The following is a 17,185-nucleotide window of genomic DNA, read 5'->3' on the forward strand; positions in this document are numbered from 1 at the left end:
ATTAGATGGTTGAACATAGTATCACTACTGCCGCCTACTGTACCAGTATAGATAAAGAGTGCATCAAGACTTCCATCATGTGGTGTTAGAAAAATAAAGCACACAACACAAATAATTTCTTTTCCCTTAATCACAAATCTGTTTTAATTTCAAGTTAACGCACTCTATGACGTATTATTAGAAAAACAGATTTAACTGATTTTGAGTCTGGTCAGTGAGACAGACGTCTGGTTTACTAGTACCTGTGTAAAACATGACACTTTTTCTTAGAAACTACCCTAAAAAGACAGACTTCTCCAAGCCATCCTCCACTTTCGTGTACTCCAGGTGAGATTTGAAGTACTGGCTTTCATATCGTGGGCTGCTGCGGACATATTCCAGGTAGTCTGGAGTTCCGGGGCAGATGACGTTGTCTGCCAGCAGGACGCTGCCTTTCCGGAGGAGGCCGCACTCCTGAATAAAGAGCAAAGAGAGTGTTATAGCAGAAAAATAAAGAATTTGATCAGTAGATAAAAGGAGCATAACAGACTTGCCTCCATCAGTTTTGTGTCAGGAAGGTATCGATCCTTCCAGTGATCCAGGAAAACCAAATCCAATGTTTTCACCCCAAACTGTTCCTTCATTTTGGGGATCCAGTCACCGGATGCTCCTTCAACTAACTGCACCTAGAAAGAAGAAACATGCCGTCTTTTGACCTGTGCACACTACAGTATGTACATCATTGTATTGCAGTTTGTGTGGGTACATTCGGTTTTACCTTTTCCTCTAGTCCTGCCCAAGCAATGACTTGACGAGCAATTGCAGCAAAGTCTGGGTTAAATTCAAGAGTAATGAGCTTGGCGTGGGGGGGTAGCAGGCTGGCGATCCGCACTGTGGAGTAGCCACAGTAGGTTCCCAGCTCCAACACAGCGGCTGGGTTTACTTCAGACACCACTGAGTCAAGAATGCACCCTGTGGTAAAAAATAATAAGAATAAATAAAAGACAAAAAGAAGCATACAACTGGGTCAAGCAAGGAAATGATTTTACACATGAAAGCACATAGATGTATAATGAGAAATCAGGACCTTTCTCATCCCCCACATTCATGGCCCACTCTTTGTTTCTGCAGAACTGATCAATGGCTTTGACCACGCTGCGAGGGTCTCCTCTAGTGGCGTTTTTCTGTACTGCACTCAGGAGCCGCTGAGGAGAGGGAAAAAAAGACAGCACCACTTTACAATAGGACAGTTTTATAAAAGGTGTCACAAACAAACTGTCATTAATTACTCATTTTCAAATGCTTTTATAGATTCTTAATAAGCATACATAAAAGGTTGTGACCCCATATTTAAGTAACAGCTTTCTGTTTGTGTCTATCCTCCTGCTCTTTAAATTCTTATAATTGGGACTTTAATAAGAAGATTCCACAGAATAGTATTAGGAGCAACAATTCTCTATAAACCTTCTGCGTCCCAACAGTCACCCTAAACCCTGCTGGCCAAACAAACCACGACTGGTTTTCTGCAGGGAAGTACCTAAAAACTTCAGACAAAGATGCTCTGTTTCTCTTCCTTTATGTGTGTTTTTGCCTAAAGAAGACCAGTGGATGTCATAATGTCATGAGAAATGTGTGGCTACCTCTGCACTTGCTCTGATGTTTGGTATCCAGCTCCCGGCCCACTAAGGTTTCTGTGGATGCGCACACAGCTACCTTTAAATCAAAGACTGCACTTGAGGCAAAATGTGCTTTGATTGATGGATGGGCAAGTTTTTTGTTTAATTCCATTAACAAGCATTACATCCATTTTTACATGTTTCATAGATTTGTTTGTTTTCTTGTCCACGAAGGTACTGAGGCATTACTGAATACATTTGCAGTCTACACGATGTGAAAAGAAAGCTGGACACAGTTTTTTGGATGTAAATCTTAGCAAAAAGCATTAATAGGAAGCCTGAGAAAAGATGTTTTTGTTATTGTCCAGTTACGCCTAAGGCGCTGCGGGCCAGATTTCAAGAGGCCTGTAGTTTTGGAGCAGTTTTAGACAGAATCAGGGAGAGGCAATATCCTGTCTGTGTATATCATGTGTTGACTAAGGCTTAAAATATAAGGCATATGTGTATTTATTTTACTTACTAGTCTACCCTCAGCATGTTTTCTGCTCTTGAACACCTGGTTCCTATCAGCTGACAGTGACCTGCTAGCCTCCTGCACAACAGCTTCTTGTTAACTCATTAAGCAGCCCGTATATACTGTACAGGCAGCACCTTCTCAAAAAGGTTTGACAGATACCTTCTAGCCAGTTGTCAGTCTGTTTGTTCTTTTGCCTAACAGTCGCTGATTCACTGTTTACCTACAGATTATACTGAGCTTTGCTTGCTAAACAAGTGTCTGTTAACTACATTTGACTGTTTGCATTTGGGTCTGACTCTGGCTGTTTTACATCACAACCCTTTCCTGAGGCTCAATATATTTCAATACACAGTCCACCATCAGGTTTCCGGTGAGGTAGTGAGGGTGTTGCATTTAGCATTGGTCGGCGCTTTAATTTACAGAAAGACTGTCAAAGTCTACAGTCCCTACACATCCACGATACGCGCTTTAGCAGACTTTGTGGATACGTGCAGAACAGACTTGACTGAGTTTTGTTGCACCTGTTATCGCGGGAAAACTTGCACCTGATACTTTGGTGTACACAGAGATTCACCACAGCACACTGTCAAACTTATCCTAACTTGGCCTAATCAACCAGAATAAAACTGTGTGGCTGTGCAGGGCCTTTAGAGATTCTAACAGTTCCCAGTCATTACAGGGATTCAAAACAGCAACTTCCCTGTCCTCAACTCTGACCTCCGAGCTACATCCTGCCTTACATCTAGAAATCTAAATACACACACACAACAGAAAACTATTTCATGGCAAACCTTGCAGTACTGACATTTGGTTCTTCATAAAATGTTTGCTTCTGGGTATTGGCCCTGCCTACAAGTCCGATTATCAAATGGAAAGTTAAGGTTTGTAAATGTTCTGCTGTTATCTAATTATCATTTAGTTACATGGTGAACATACGATTAAAAGACAACAGGGCCGAATGCATTTGTTTGTGCTTTTATTAGAGACAGATGAAGAAGCATCAGCCCTAATTAATTAGCACAAAGAAAAGAAGGAGCTCTTTTCAGGAAAAAATGTTGATTTCACACATTTGTATCCTTGCATGCATAAGTAGTGTATATATTTGTGTCACATTCTGGGTGGGTCTAATGTGAAAGGCTTTATTGTCAAGTGAATAAAAATCATACGTGCTGTCTGTCTCTTCCTTTTATAGTTTATATACACTACCAGTCAAAAGTTTGGACACACCTTCTCATTTAATGGTTTTTCTTTATTTTCATGACTATTTACATTGTAGATTCTCACTAAAGGCATTAAAACTATGAATGAACACATATGGAATTATGTAGTAAACAAAAAAGTGTGAAATAACTCAAAACATGTTTTATATTTTAGATTCTTCAAAATAGCCACCCTTTGCTTTGGTTACTGCTTTGCACACTCTTGGCATTCTCTCGATGAGCTTCATGAGGTAGTCACCTGAAATGGTTGTCCAACAGTCTTGAAGGAGTTCCCAGAGATGCTGAGCACTTGTTGGCCCTTTTGCCTTCACTCTGCGGTCCATCTCATCCCAAACCATCTCGACTGGGTTTAGGTCAGGTGACTGTGGAGGCCAGATCATCTGGCTCAGCACTCCATCACTCTCCTTCTCAGTCAAATAGCCCTTACACAGCCTGGAGGTGTGTTTGGGGTCATTGTCCTGTTGAAAAATAAATGATGGTCCAACTAAACGCTAAACTAAACTAGACTGGATGGGATGGCATGATGCTGCAGGATGCTGTGGTAGCCATGCTGGTTCAGTGTGCCTTCAATTTTGAATAAATCCCCAACAGTGTCACCAGCAAAGCACCCCAACACCATGACACCTCCTCCTCCATGCTTCACGGTGGGAACCATGCATGTAGAGACCATCCGTTCACCTTTTCTGTGTCGCACAAAGACACAGCGGGTGGAACCAAAGATTTCAAATTTGGACTCATCAGACCAAAGCACAGATTTCCACTAGTCTAATGTCCATTCCTTGTGCCAAACAAATCTCTTCTGCTTGTTGCTTTTCCTAAGTAGTGTTTTTTTAGCAGCTATTTGACCATAAAGGCCTGATTCACGCAGTCTCCTCTGAACAGTTGATGTAGAGATGTGTCTGCTACTAGAACTCTGTGTGGCATTCATCTGGGCTCTAATCTGAGGTGCTGTTAACTTGCGATTTCTGAGGCTGGTGACTCGGATGAACTTATCCTCAGCAGCAGAGGTGACTCTTGCTCTTCCTTTCCTGGGGCGGTCCTCATGTGAGCCAGTTTCGTCGTAGCGCTTGATGGTTTTTAAGACTGCACTTAGGGACACATTCAAAGTTTTTGTAATTTTCCAGACTGACTGACCTTCAGTTCTTAAAGTAATGATGGACTGTCGTTTCTCTTTACTTAGCTGATTGGTTCTTGCCATAATATGAATTCTAACAGTGGTCAAATAGGGCTGTCAGCTGTGTATCAACCTGACTTCTGCACAACACAACTGATGGTCCCAACCCCATTAAGAAGGCAAGAAATTCCACAAGTGAACCCTGACAAGGCACACCTGTGAAGTGAAAACCATTTCAGGTGACTACATCATGAAGCTCAGTGAGAGAAGGCCAGGGGTTTGCAGCGTTGTCAACCAAGCAAAGGGTGGCTACTTTGAGGAATCTAAAATATGAAACATATTTAGAGTTATTTCACACTTTTTTGTTTACTACATAATTCCATATGTTCATTCATAGTTTTGATGCCTTCAGTGCGAATCTACAATGTAAATAGTCATGAAAATAAAGAAAAACAATTAAATGAGAAGGTGTGTCCAAACTTTTGACTGGTAGTGTATGTTAGTGTATGTATGAGACCAATGACACAATGAAATGCAACAATTTCAGTGCTGTTCACTGACAGATATAAAATGCTAAATTTAACTTGAAGTTTTTGACTAGCTACTTTAGCATTCTGTGTAACCTTGCAATTCTGTTCACAACTTTTCCAAAAATTTGACCAATCTTCATAGTTTCCCGCGAGTTTCACTAATCATAGCAGGCCACCATCTCCAAACTACGACCAATTTTATTCTCACTATAACAAGTGTTAACTGATTGATCTACAAAACATGAAAAGCTGCTGTGAAATCAGGCATTTTAGGCCCAAAAAGCCTGCGAAATCCCAGAGGGACTTTCCAGTGAGCCAACATGCACAATAGCAGCACCCTGACTCTGTTTGACCTGAAGGGAACAGAACTTTAATTAGTATCATTGGAAGCACCTGTGTTTACCCTACTATTTCATATCAAAATGGTTGCTGTGAAGAAGGTCTATAGATAATTTCTTGCACATCAGTATGTTAAAGGTTTTTGGCTTGTCATAGCAGAAAAAGCAAAGGTGTAACTAATAACATTAACAATGGCTCTGTTACAGTAAGGTGTCCCAGTGAAGCAGCGTGTACAATAGTAGGGCAGTGGGACACCTAAATTGAATGCAGCTATTATGAATGGCATTAGTCATACCTGTGAAAGGTCTATTGTTTCATTTAAATCTATTCCTGATCTGCACCTGACTTGTTTTCTTAGAAGCTTAGTAAACCTGGATCAAATCTGATTAGAAACTGTGTGAAAATGGAATTAAGTTTTTCAGTAGAACACACAATATAACATTCATGTATTGAGAAAAAAAATATCATACATTTATAGTCATACTAGCAACATGGCTTTATGGATTGCCATGACGTATTGTAGACATTCATGTTCCACAGATAATGAAGCCTGTTGGCTTTGACCTCTAACCATTAGGTCAATTTTCCATTTGTCTGATACTTCTTTCAAAACTAATCACATTCCCATCAGCCTCTAACATAAACTAAATAAAGGTGGTAAACATGGTAAACATACCTGCTGAATATGAACATGTTAGCATTGGCATACTGAGCATGTTAACATGCTGAGATTAGCATTCAGCTCAAAGCACCACTGTGCCCGAGTACAGCCTCACAGAGCTGCGAGCACTGGCTGTACACTCGTAGTGTTGTTTAGGTATAAATCATTAAAGGTCAGTTTGTGTTAGAGCATTCATAAACATGCTCAGTTTATCTGAACTACATTTGCAATGTTCAACATAAGACACATATGCACAGTGGTATTGACATTTGACCTACATTGTGTATTTGTGGCTACTTATTTACAGTCCTATTTTCTGACAGCCTTCTTCTCTTCATAACTCTCATCATAACTCTGTATCCTCTTCTGGTCATTAGTGTGTTGGAGCTGCTCTTGGAAGAGGTGAATACTGTATACTGAGGGCCCACCTGAGGACGTGTGGACTGGGTCAGTGTGTTCAGCATCCGCTCCACAATGACATCATGCCAAATGAGCGCCAATCCTCCATGATACTGCACGGCAGCTGGGATCACCCATCTGTACAGAGCATACAGAAGAGCTGCTCCACCAGTACAACTGTAAAGAAGAGTCAGCCACATCCTGCAACCAAGACAGAGAGCATGAACATCAATTCAGCATGGTGCTGCATTATGGGAGGAGGCTGTGATAAATGAACCACAGTGCAATAACAACACATCTGCATAAGATAAATGAAAGCCCTCATATCTCTCCTCACTCTACCTCTCCCTTTGTGTAGGGCTAATGAGATGGGTGTTTGATATGCAGTGTACAATACAGTTACTGCTCTTGTCTCCATTATCAGCTGCTGCTGCCAGGTCCAAGCTGCACACATACACACACACACACACACACACACAGGCATACACCTCAATGTGATGATATCACTGTAGGATATCATTTAATATCAACTGCAATAACTGCTGGTAAACACAACACGGTGCTTTGTGTGCAGCTTTCCCACTCTCAGAAGCAATTAGTCTGTTAAGATATCTCAAGCACTGATGAATTGGAAAAAACAGAGCAAAAAGGAGGAGAAAAGCGCAGCCAGAATCCTAAACAAGGGCTCCTTCTGTGGGAAAGCAGTGGAGGGCTTTGCTGGAAACGGCATTACCTTGCACTCATAATGCAACTGTGAAAGACCAGGGGTGGTTGAGGTAATTCCTTCTGATTTGGAGTTTGAGTTGCATGGCAACTGGCTGGGGTTTAAGAGCTGTGTCACAAAAGGCAGAGCACTGGGGCTTTAACCTTTACTTTGGCTTCATCCTAATGTACACACAGCCGAGATTCAGAAACAGAAATGCAGAATAGTTTTGGCATGGCTTGATAAACACACACTTACACATTTTAGCATAGTGCAGAGAGACAATTGTGCAGGTTACATGCCGTGCATACTGTCTAACAGAATTCAATCTCTATGCAAATCATACCATTAAAAAGTTTTTTAAATAAAAGAACAGGAAGAAGAACAGGAATATAAGAATGATCAAAATATCCAAACCATTATTGAAGATATAATACATTATTTGTTGTGAAAAAGGCTTGACTGACGAGTATCACTACATCTATCTTTGTTCTCGCCAATTTCATAATACTACGTGTGCACACACTTTCCGTCCAAAACAGGAATTAAAACCAAACTGAGCCATGGTCTCCCTTGAGCAACACAGGAACAAACACTTGTTAGGCATAAGAAACACCTCGTGCATTCTTAAAGAGTCTCTCATTAAAAACTAACTGAATATAAGACTTACATGTGTGGGCAGGCAGCACTCCCTGTCCTCTTCTCACCTCCTCTTGCTGCTAGAAGAAAATCTGAGTTTTCTAACAGCCGGACATATGCCTGCGTTTACATGAGACTAACTCCTCCCTCTTCTTCCTTCCATCCCCCTCTTGGAGCTGAATGTGAGCATGCAAGGAATGCACAACAGACGCTATAGTCATCACACCACACACACACACACACACACACACACACACACACACACACACACACACACACACACACACACACACACACACACACACACACACACACACACACACACACACACAAATACACCTACACACAGGGATTGCAAAACAGGAGGGAGTCATTTCTCTTTGGCATTTAATGATTTCTTAGGATTAACTGAGTGCTGTAGTAGTAGTGAGTATCTCATTTCCATTTTGATTGCATTTTCAGCTTTTTCTGCTAAAATTAGGTCACTTTTACAGTTTGTTGTTTTTGATAATAAAGTCATTTTCTGAGGTGAGTCATCAGGGTAATTCTTCAAGTTGACATTTCTGAGTGCTTTGTGAATAAATCCATCTCATACCTCAGACTGGTTTACAACTACCTTTTTCAGTACTTGAACAAGCATTTCTTCAAGGTGAGGTCTTGATTTACCTTTCTCAACAAAAAAATAACATTCTTACATCAGTTTATTGTTGAAATCCAAGAACATTGTGATCATGTCTCATGGCAGTTTTCCAGTAGGACAAAACCTCTCTTTTCTCATTGCCGTGCCTTCTCCTAAAATACTAAAAGACAAAGCAACCCAAATGGGAAAATGCTCTTACTTAGGCTAATAAATATTTATGAAAGCTGTGCTCATGATGCCAGCACCAGACTACTACTCTATATCCCACAACTGTCTGTCACATGTCCGAGCCTGTCCGAGTCAATCCGAGCCTGCTCCTGAACAGAGAGCTAGTCCACTGGGCTCTGAACTACACAGAGCTGGTATGTCTAGGAGGTGATCCAGGGGTGTTTTAGACACTGGGCAGCTGTGGCTCTTTGCTCTGGCAGCAGCTCCAACATGGTCAGGAGGAATGAGCTGAACTGGCCGGCTTCGTCACGTGGCCATTCGTACTTATCCAGCAGGATCTCAAACAAGCTCCATGGCTTCAGCTTTGAGATGTGTCGCAGTTGTCCTGCACAGGGTAAGAAGTGACTGATTTGCCGCTTTTGTCTACTTTTATTCATTAAATACAGTTTTTGCAAAGAAATTAACAAAGTTTTTTAATTTATCTCACACTTAATGAAAGTAATGCGGGTACTTTTTGCTTTATGATGAGCAAGTAAGCATTTAAGTGTTACTACATTGGAATAACTCAGTACATTTTACCTTTATGGTTGAAGTATTGTTTGGCATTTCTCCCAGAGAGGGCAAACTGGGATGGAAGGGTTCCCAGGAGCTCAATGATGTGGGCAATGTGATCTGAGAGAACATGGGCAGATGCAGACTGCACTATAAGCACATTTAGTTTAATCAAGGACAAAAGGGATATAGTGAACAACACAAACCTTCCTCGCGGGAGAATGTGGCTCCTGCTTGGGGGTCGAACAGATAGTCCCCTGTGGCCAGCTCAAAAGCCTACAGTGCACAAAGAGGAACACAAAACATGACTGTGACAAGTTTGGAAATGGCAATGCTGGAATGAAACATTACAAAGGATAAATAAGGCACATATTTTCAAAAACACACTTCCATGCAGGAACTCGGCTCACCATGCAGGCAGTGCTCCAGATGTCGGCCGGTGTGTCGTAGTCAGCGCCGATCAGAACCTCCACAGAGCGGTACTGACACGTCTGAATGTCCTCGGTGAAGTGTTTGTTCTGAAAACAAGAGAGATGAGATTTTAATGTTCCACTATTAAATGACCTGCATCTATGACAATGATTATCTTCAAAATGATGTTGGTATAGGATATTGTCTCAATAATTGACCAGATGAAAAGTCTGCGGATCAACAAAGTTAGTAGGATTCGTCCTCTGGGAACCATGAATGTTTTAATGTTTTAAATTTGATGAGAATCCATCCAAAAGTTGTCCAATATTGATGTATGAAGCTGTGTCACTAGCTGGCTAAAAAAAAATTAAAACTCTCATCTCAGAAAATAACAGCATACTCTCTTTCTCTGATCTGCCAAATGAAATAATAAGCATAACCACCACCACTGGGTAGCACTGAAATGCACATTACACTGTATGTCCCTCTCAAGCTACATTTCAAATCAGCCTTGTCTCACTGGGAACATATGGCAGCTGTGTTTTTCACCGGAGGGCATGGTAAATATGGCTTTAGTACTGTGTTCTACAGAAAAACACCTATTGCATTCAATTCAGTAAAAATTATGGGCTGAGGGTATTTTATAAACTAGACATGTGGTCAGTTATAAAACACCTCACAATGTGCTTCATGACTTTGTGAACTGGGAGGTGTAGAAACAAAATGTTTGTACCCAGGACTCCTTGATTTAGGACTAACAGGCCCTACTCGTTTCCTGCTGAACAGATTTATATATCATTTAGTATAGAGTTTGGTATATAGTATATTATGATAAACCTGAGATCAACTGCAATTATGAATTTTTCTGCTGCTTTTTTACAAAGTAGTTTTTCTCAGCATGATCTCGCTGTGTGTATTTCAGTACAAAAATAAACCCAAACTAAACAGTTCGAACTAATTTATTTAATTATTGATTATGAAGGAATGGAGGCAGTATGTACTTTTGTTTGCTTGTTAACTAATCACTCACCACCCAGCAGGCATTGCCCAGGTCTGCAATCTTGATGAAGATTTTATCGGCATTCTGGGGCTTTAGAAGGTCCAGAAGTACATCCGAGTCACTGACACCTGAAATACATAAACGAATGTGACAGTGAAGAAAATCAGACTAGGATAAACTTTGAGTGTACTGATTCTAGGTAATCTATATACAAACATACTATGTGAATATTAGCTCATGTAAACACACTAACAAAAGGTAAAGATTTTTGCCAAACTGTAAAAAATTACTTCTTACAGGAAGAGGAACAAAAAATGTAAATGTCATTATACGGACCGTGAGGGGAGGAAGGCGAAGGTGGAGGCGGCTCTTTGTCTGCAGTCTGATGTAATAACACTGATCTAGAGCCAGAGACAGGTGCATCTGTGTTGAGGTCCAGCCACGGGCAGGTGGAGTCTCTGTGGCTGTGTGGAACCGAGTCCACTCCGTCTTCAAACAGCAGGGTGCGCCTCCTTAACAAGAGCTTAGGCCCTGTGAGCTTAGAGTGACGTGTGGAGCTAGAGGTGCTAGAGGGAGCAGTGACATCAGAGAACGACACGTGAAGTTTGTCTTTTTGATGGTGGTCAGATGCAACGTCCTGTCCTCGTCGACTCCTGTCTTTCCTCGTCAGTCGCTTAATTGGGCTCCTGGAGACCTTGCTGGACTGCAGGGGTGCAATCGGTTGAGTCAGAGGTCAGTAAAACAACTCATCTCAAAAGTGTTTGAGATGTATTTTGAAAGTGAAGCAAATCATTCAAATTAAAGATACTATGTGTAGGAACTGAAAATGTCCCCGAACGGTAGCATCAAGAAACAACATATTAAAGAGGCATTACGTACTCTATGGTGTTTTATGAACTTCAATATCTAATGAAGTGTTACAGACTGAAAAAATAAAATGTTGTGCTTTTTATGCATACTGTATCATCTGTACCATAAGGTACCATAAACCTGTAGAGTCCATGTAATCCATGTATTAATATCTCAATAATAAATTGTGACGCTGTTACTTTACATGTTGTAAAACAGTGAGTTACTAACAACAAGATATACTGAAACCACAACAGAGGTTGTTGGAAGGACATCAAAATCTGCAGTTGTGTCCTCCTACAGAGGTCTACATCAAGCACTTCCACCCCACCACCCCCCACTTGACTCATCCCATCCCTTTGATCAGGAACAGGAGCCTGTTAGTGACACAACAATGGCACAAGGACAAGACAGCAAATTTGAGCAGAGATTCAACACAAGCACATGTCAGCATGCAAAATATAATCAAGGATTATTTCAGTATCTCCATCTCTGGTCTCCTATTGTGATAGTTATAGATAATGGAGGAGAAGCGCTGCTGGGTCTTAATAGTGATCACATACAGGTGCTCTTTGATTACTTTAGGTATACTGAGCTTATTCCAGCTTGTGAAGGGCTCATTCCAGGGGTAAAAAATGGTCCCAATAAAAGGTTTTAATCCAAGTCTCCTTCAAAAATGATCCAAAGCACACTGTAGGGTTTCTGTAGAATTAGAATGCCTTTAGTTTACGTGGCGATGTGTATTAACAATGTTTAAAAGCTATAGATGCTTGTTTATTATGAGATATAAGAGCTGTCCAGTACAAGTATTTCTTGTTTTTTACCCTAGAAATCTCCTCTTCACATATCTTGACTCCAATGCAGAAAGAAGCCAGAAAACGGCTTCTTAAAAAGAGTGTTACATTAAGTTGCAAACTGTACAATATTGTTAAGGCTTATTCTTTGTCTCTTTAGGGTCAGAGTGTGACAGCAAGAAAAATAGAGCAGAATGAGAATAGTGTACACCTACTACACCAATCAGCCATAACATTATGACCACCTGGGCACTCCATAAAATATTACTTTGTGGCCTGCTCTTCTGGTTAGACATGAGGCTTTTTGCTCGAAATGTTTGTGAAAATGAGTTGTGTTGCTCACATAAGTGTGTGAAATGCAGCGTGTACGTCTAGGACTGTAATCTGACAAAGTCAGTTGGAGCAAGTCTGATGCCCTGCCTTTTTATAATTTGACGTCCTATAGTGAGCTGCAGACTGTAGATGTTCAAGATGCAATTATGTTGCTCAAGTGCAAAATCCAAACATCTATCTTACCCACTCCCCAAGAGTGTGGAAAACTCCAGTCAGCCTCCCCAACAAGCTGGACAAATTCTTAGGAAGTCATAACAGAAATTCAAAGGTCATAATGCAATTACCAAAATAGAAATGTCCTAACAAAATGAAGGAAATAGTAATAAACAGAAGTAAAAAAATTCAAGCTGCACACCTGTTTTTCTCTGGAGCTCGTGTTCACTGGCAGGAAGTGAATACACAGGCAGGGAATAAGATGAACAGAATGTAAAAATGAGGGGAAAAGGAAACAGCAGCAAACATTTTTCTTTTCTTGGAAACCTCCATTAGCGTGGTACTCACAAGTTCCTTTATAACTGCACCTAGACATACATGTGATAGCCAATGCAGCATCACTTACCTGAGGAGCTGGTGAAAGCAGAGGACACTGGCAGCTGCCACAGCTTGGTGTTGGCCGCCAGTTTCTGAATGTAAACCTCGTCCACTCTCAGCAGGATGTTTTCTGGCTTGATGTCTGTGTGGATAATCTTGCATTTAGTGTGCAAGTAATCTAAACCCTGCAGAACCTGTGATAAGGAGTGGAAATACAGTCACTGTCACTGCACTGCATGTCAATGAGGGGCACAAATAGAAGACAATCTGTTCAAAAAGAAAACTCAGTCAGTGGTGAAAGACAGGGAGGATGATTTAAGATGGAATAAAGGGTGGCACAGCACCTGTCTGATGATGCTCTTAACGCAGGGCAGGGGGAGGCCAGTGTAGTTGGATTTGATGATCCACCTCAGCAGCTGGTGGCCCAGCACCTCCAGAACCATACACACGTCTGGTAACCAATTAAGGACCTTGTTTCATACAGTACAATCTGGGAATTTCGATTTTTTTAAAGTAGAAGACGACACAATCTTATTGCCTTTAAGTCATACCACTATGGTATAAGGCTGTTGTCATGGTGCCATCTGTTTGTCTGTGTACAGCACACATATAAACATCAGAATTTAAGAACAATACTTGAAGAACAATACTTGATAGAAAAGCCATACTTGCTCCACAAGTTACAGAGTAGGTGATTATATCATACATCTGTGTAAAGGATACGCTCTCCGGTTGCTGCAGTGATCCTGAAGTCATCAATGAGGTGCACAACTCTCTCACGTTTTGGATCTTTAGGGTCCATGTCCCTTACCTGATGGTCATATAGTGAACATATTACACTATCAATAAAAATGTAAATGTGCAAAAATGATAAAGGCAATCACATTGTACACACAAATGACTTACTAACATCTATAAAATACAATAACATGGCAAATATTTTGATTTAATGAGAATAATTTAAGCCACACTGAGAGACTGAGACCTGCCAGAGAGTCCAAAACACAATATTATCACAATACTCACATATTCATTTAGTAATTCTAAATACTCTATACCCTGCCTTTCTGTCTCTCACACACACAGTGTATATCATGCATTATTTCACCCCTCATCCCCAATAAAACTATCAAACTTTCTGATCATCTTCTCCCCCTTTCGTTTCAGCCCAAACCTGTCTCTTATAAGAGATTTCAAAATGACATCAGAAATTGTATTTCCAGCCACATTATCAGTCTCACTTATTAGTGAACCTTTCTGCTCCACAACCACCACACTTCTTTGTGTTCACCTGACACTTTTACAAGTAATGAATTACAAGTCTGCTACTTGTGTATTGCAAGAGTACTTTAAAAAACTGACTAAAAACTATTCCATCTCAAACAGAAGCAGTGTGGTCACACTGACACATTTCAGAAGTTTGATCTCATCCAGTGCCGTCTCTGTGAACGTCTGAGCACTCTTCACCACCTTCAGAGCCACAAAACGCCTCTTCCTGCATGCAAACAATTATGGCAGTTAGCTACTATTATGTTTACATCATATTATGTAATCACTATATTGTGTTATTATGTTAGATATGAAAAGTCAAAATGTCAAACCAGTACTTACACTATGTCCCAGCACAGCCATACAGTAGAGAAGTGGCCCCATCCCAACTTTTTAACCACTTGGTAACGGTCAACGAAAATCTCTCCAATCTCTACATGGTAGTAACCACCTGCAACACAACGTACCGCCTGCATCACAGAAAATATCTCAACCAGCGTGTTGGAATTTGGTGTTGGAGTGCTGCCTACCAATGCCATAGTCTGCAGGGTTCTCCTGTTGCTCATCATAAGATCCCAGAGGCTCTGGAGAATGAGGCGGTATCTGTGCAGCTGGAGGGCAGAGGGCAGATTTACTGGGCAGGGGGGAAGGTTTAGGACTCCCTGCTGCGTCTGGGGAGGGGTGAGGGCTGGGTTTGACAGGCTGATTCGGGGAGCTGGCTGAAAGAAGGGCTGATATAGCAGCAGCGTATGAAGATGACATCTTTATCTGGAGCCTGATGAGTTTGAGCACGGCTGAAGACGGGCCCAGATGACAGCAGCACAAAGCTACAAGAAAAATGCATGTGCATACTCAAACAAAATGGAAGGAGTTCATACGGATCATGCTTGGATCTCCGAAACACGAGTTCACTATCTATTTGTCTCTGGCAGCTTGTCTGGGCTTTTAGTCACGGGTTGTAGGAGGCTGTTTGCGATGACATTTCAAATGGGCCAGTGAATGTGTATGTTTATTTTTAGCTGGATGAATGGCATGTCAACGTAAATAGCTTCTGACACTGGCCCAGCTGCAACTGAACTCTTCCTGATTTTGCATGGACGACTACAGTGTGGGCGCCACAGAACATGAAAGGCTGGCAATTCGAATTAATTCATGCTCTTTCAAGGGATATCTGGCCGGAGCAATTATTTTGTTAGGACGGTAAAGTGATCAGAAAAATGGCGCCTTTACAGACAGCTCAGTAAGTGCTAAAGCAGGCTTATTTTTGTGTGGTAGTACACATGGTGTTATTGTAATGTCAAGAAGTAGGTCTACTGATGTGTACAAGAGATCAACTCATCTGACATTAAATTAAAAAATGCCAGGTATTACTGTTACTTCACAATAAAAGTCTAAAATGTGTCTCTTGGTTTGCTTGATAAAAAAGTCATATATTAATACAGTGTATAGTGTATAACCAAAATGCACTTAACTGATGTGTGCATAACTTTGTTTGACTATTCTCAGCTTGACGGGCAAAAAACTGTTCAAACATGCACATGTTGCTACATGTCCCATTTTTTCTCCTGCTGTTGGATATTTAAAATGGGTTAGTGGAAATACAGAAACAAAACTACTGGCTGGGCCGGCCTATGGAGACACAACTGGCACAACTGCAACAACAGACCTTTTTAGCCCCAGCCATTCTGACATGAAATAGCTGGCTATAACACAGGTGTTGTCAATGTTGTTAATTAAGGCCCTGTTCCATTTAGTGTAGCAGAACCTTTCCAGTGAGAGCAACATGCACAATAGCAGCACTCTGACTCTGTTTGACCTGAATGGAACAGAACCTTCATTAGTATCACTGTTAACACCTGTGTTCAGCCAACTATTTCATGTCAAAATGGCTGCTGTAAAAAAAAAAAAACTCTAGTCTAGTCTGGTAGTTAAGTCTTTTGATGATTATACATCTAGTTTTATTAAATGTATTTAGTACACTGGGTCAAGTTAAGCCACCCTTGCGTCAGTGCTTTATTTACTACGTACTGGATAAATCTTTAACCTGTTTATTAGTGAGCTTTAGAACTTGCCATTTATCCACTGACCTCTGTTGCTTTTCGACCCCGCAGCACAATCAAATCAAACACAGTTTTATTCTGAAGGTTTCCTGCAGGAAGTCTCTTTTTTTCTAGTGCTGGACTAAATAAGTACATGTTGCTGGTCTTAACGATGACACTTTGTAGTACAAAAACTCCGCGAGCCTTATTCGTTCCTAATAAACGCTCAACAACCCCAGAGGAGGAGCCTACTTACCCCTGTGTGTGTGTGTGATAGATCCACTTTTAATATTTGTAAGGCGGCACGAGCACAGCAGAGTCTCACAGCCCGCGTGCTCTGCGCCTCGCTCTGCTCTGTGTGAAAAACACTCAGGTCCAGGAATAGCTGCTGCTGCTGCTACTGCTGCTGTGTTTCTCACATTCATCACTATGGAGCAACCAGTGCTATTTCCAGAGGTGGCAAAGAGCTCATTCTCTCTGTCTATTTTATCTATCTATTTATTATTTTATCTATCTACTGTGTTTTTTTGGAAGCCCATTTCCGCCAATGTAATGGAAAAAAAGGATTCTGTAAGTCAATATAATGAGAAACGTTCCCAAAATATTGACTTAGCGTCTCAAAATAATAAACTTTCTCAATATTCTGACTTAGTATCTCAAAATAATGACATCTCAAAATCTTTTTTCTGTCACATTGGCAGAAATGGGTTTCAGTAGGTTTTAGGTACACATGAGGACGAGATTATTAGCCCCCCTATGAAATTTATATTTTTTTTTTTTTAAAGTGCTATTAAACAGAGCAAAGAATTTTTAACACAGCTTTTTCAAACATCTTAGTTTTATTTTTGATGCTTACATTATTTTAATTTGCACACAGAAACG

At 40.9% G+C, this 17,185-nt stretch overlaps 2 protein-coding genes across 6 annotated transcripts; both read right to left on the reverse strand.

Moving 5' to 3' along the window:
• Positions 1-115: 115 nt before the first annotated feature.
• On the reverse strand, positions 116-7,907 carry comtb (catechol-O-methyltransferase b). 3 transcript variants are annotated; one of them, XM_051414504.1, is made up of 7 exons: positions 7,749-7,825; positions 6,718-6,819; positions 6,405-6,576; positions 1,067-1,184; positions 758-951; positions 534-665; positions 116-453 (listed from the first exon to the last, which is right to left on the reverse strand). In XM_051414504.1, exons 3-7 carry the CDS (start codon positions 6,573-6,575, stop codon positions 274-276), a joined length of 795 nt encoding a protein of 264 aa, XP_051270464.1. In that variant the 5' UTR covers position 6,576; positions 6,718-6,819; positions 7,749-7,825; the 3' UTR covers positions 116-273. The 3 variants fall into 3 exon arrangements, with proteins under 3 accessions (XP_051270464.1, XP_051270462.1, XP_051270463.1); XM_051414502.1 differs by lacking the exon at positions 7,749-7,825 and adding an exon at positions 7,109-7,134; XM_051414503.1 differs by lacking the exon at positions 6,718-6,819 and having other exon boundaries at positions 7,749-7,907.
• Positions 7,908-8,087: 180 nt separating this feature from the next.
• On the reverse strand, positions 8,088-16,664 carry LOC127371605 (SRSF protein kinase 2-like). Of its 3 annotated transcripts, none has more exons than XM_051414496.1 (15): positions 16,560-16,664; positions 14,795-15,091; positions 14,607-14,715; positions 14,403-14,490; positions 13,719-13,806; positions 13,340-13,446; positions 13,024-13,189; positions 12,820-12,845; positions 12,648-12,704; positions 10,825-11,191; positions 10,519-10,616; positions 9,488-9,595; positions 9,284-9,353; positions 9,105-9,197; positions 8,088-8,910 (listed from the first exon to the last, which is right to left on the reverse strand). In XM_051414496.1, the coding sequence occupies exons 2-15, from the start codon at positions 15,024-15,026 to the stop codon at positions 8,726-8,728; spliced, it is 1,794 nt and encodes a 597-aa protein (XP_051270456.1). In that variant the 5' UTR covers positions 15,027-15,091; positions 16,560-16,664; the 3' UTR covers positions 8,088-8,725. The 3 variants fall into 3 exon arrangements, with proteins under 3 accessions (XP_051270456.1, XP_051270457.1, XP_051270458.1); XM_051414497.1 differs by lacking the exon at positions 16,560-16,664 and adding an exon at positions 16,352-16,481; XM_051414498.1 differs by lacking the exon at positions 12,648-12,704.
• Between the last annotated feature and the right edge of the window lie 521 nt (positions 16,665-17,185).

This window comes from Dicentrarchus labrax, unplaced genomic scaffold (assembly GCF_905237075.1).
Source record: "Dicentrarchus labrax unplaced genomic scaffold, dlabrax2021, whole genome shotgun sequence".
Classification (NCBI taxonomy): Eukaryota; Metazoa; Chordata; class Actinopteri; family Moronidae; genus Dicentrarchus; species Dicentrarchus labrax.

Excerpts from the sequence above, each read along its gene's own strand:
- comtb (XM_051414502.1), bottom strand. Across the intron at positions 952-1,066 it reads GAATGTGGGGGATGAGAAAG|GGTGCATTCTTGACTCAGTG; the intron begins GTCCTGATTTCT and ends TTTTTACCACAG. Across the intron at positions 666-757 it reads GGGCAGGACTAGAGGAAAAG|GTGCAGTTAGTTGAAGGAGC; the intron begins GTAAAACCGAAT and ends TCTTCTTTCTAG.
- LOC127371605 (XM_051414496.1), bottom strand. The coding sequence starts at position 15,026 with ATGTCATCTTCATACGCTGCTGCTATATCAGCCCTTCTTTCAGCCAGC. Across the intron at positions 11,192-12,647 it reads TCCACACTCTTGGGGAGTGG|TCCAGCAAGGTCTCCAGGAG; the intron begins GTAAGATAGATG and ends GCACCCCTGCAG. Across the intron at positions 10,617-10,824 it reads TTCGCCTTCCTCCCCTCACG|GTGTCAGTGACTCGGATGTA; the intron begins GTCCGTATAATG and ends TATGTATTTCAG.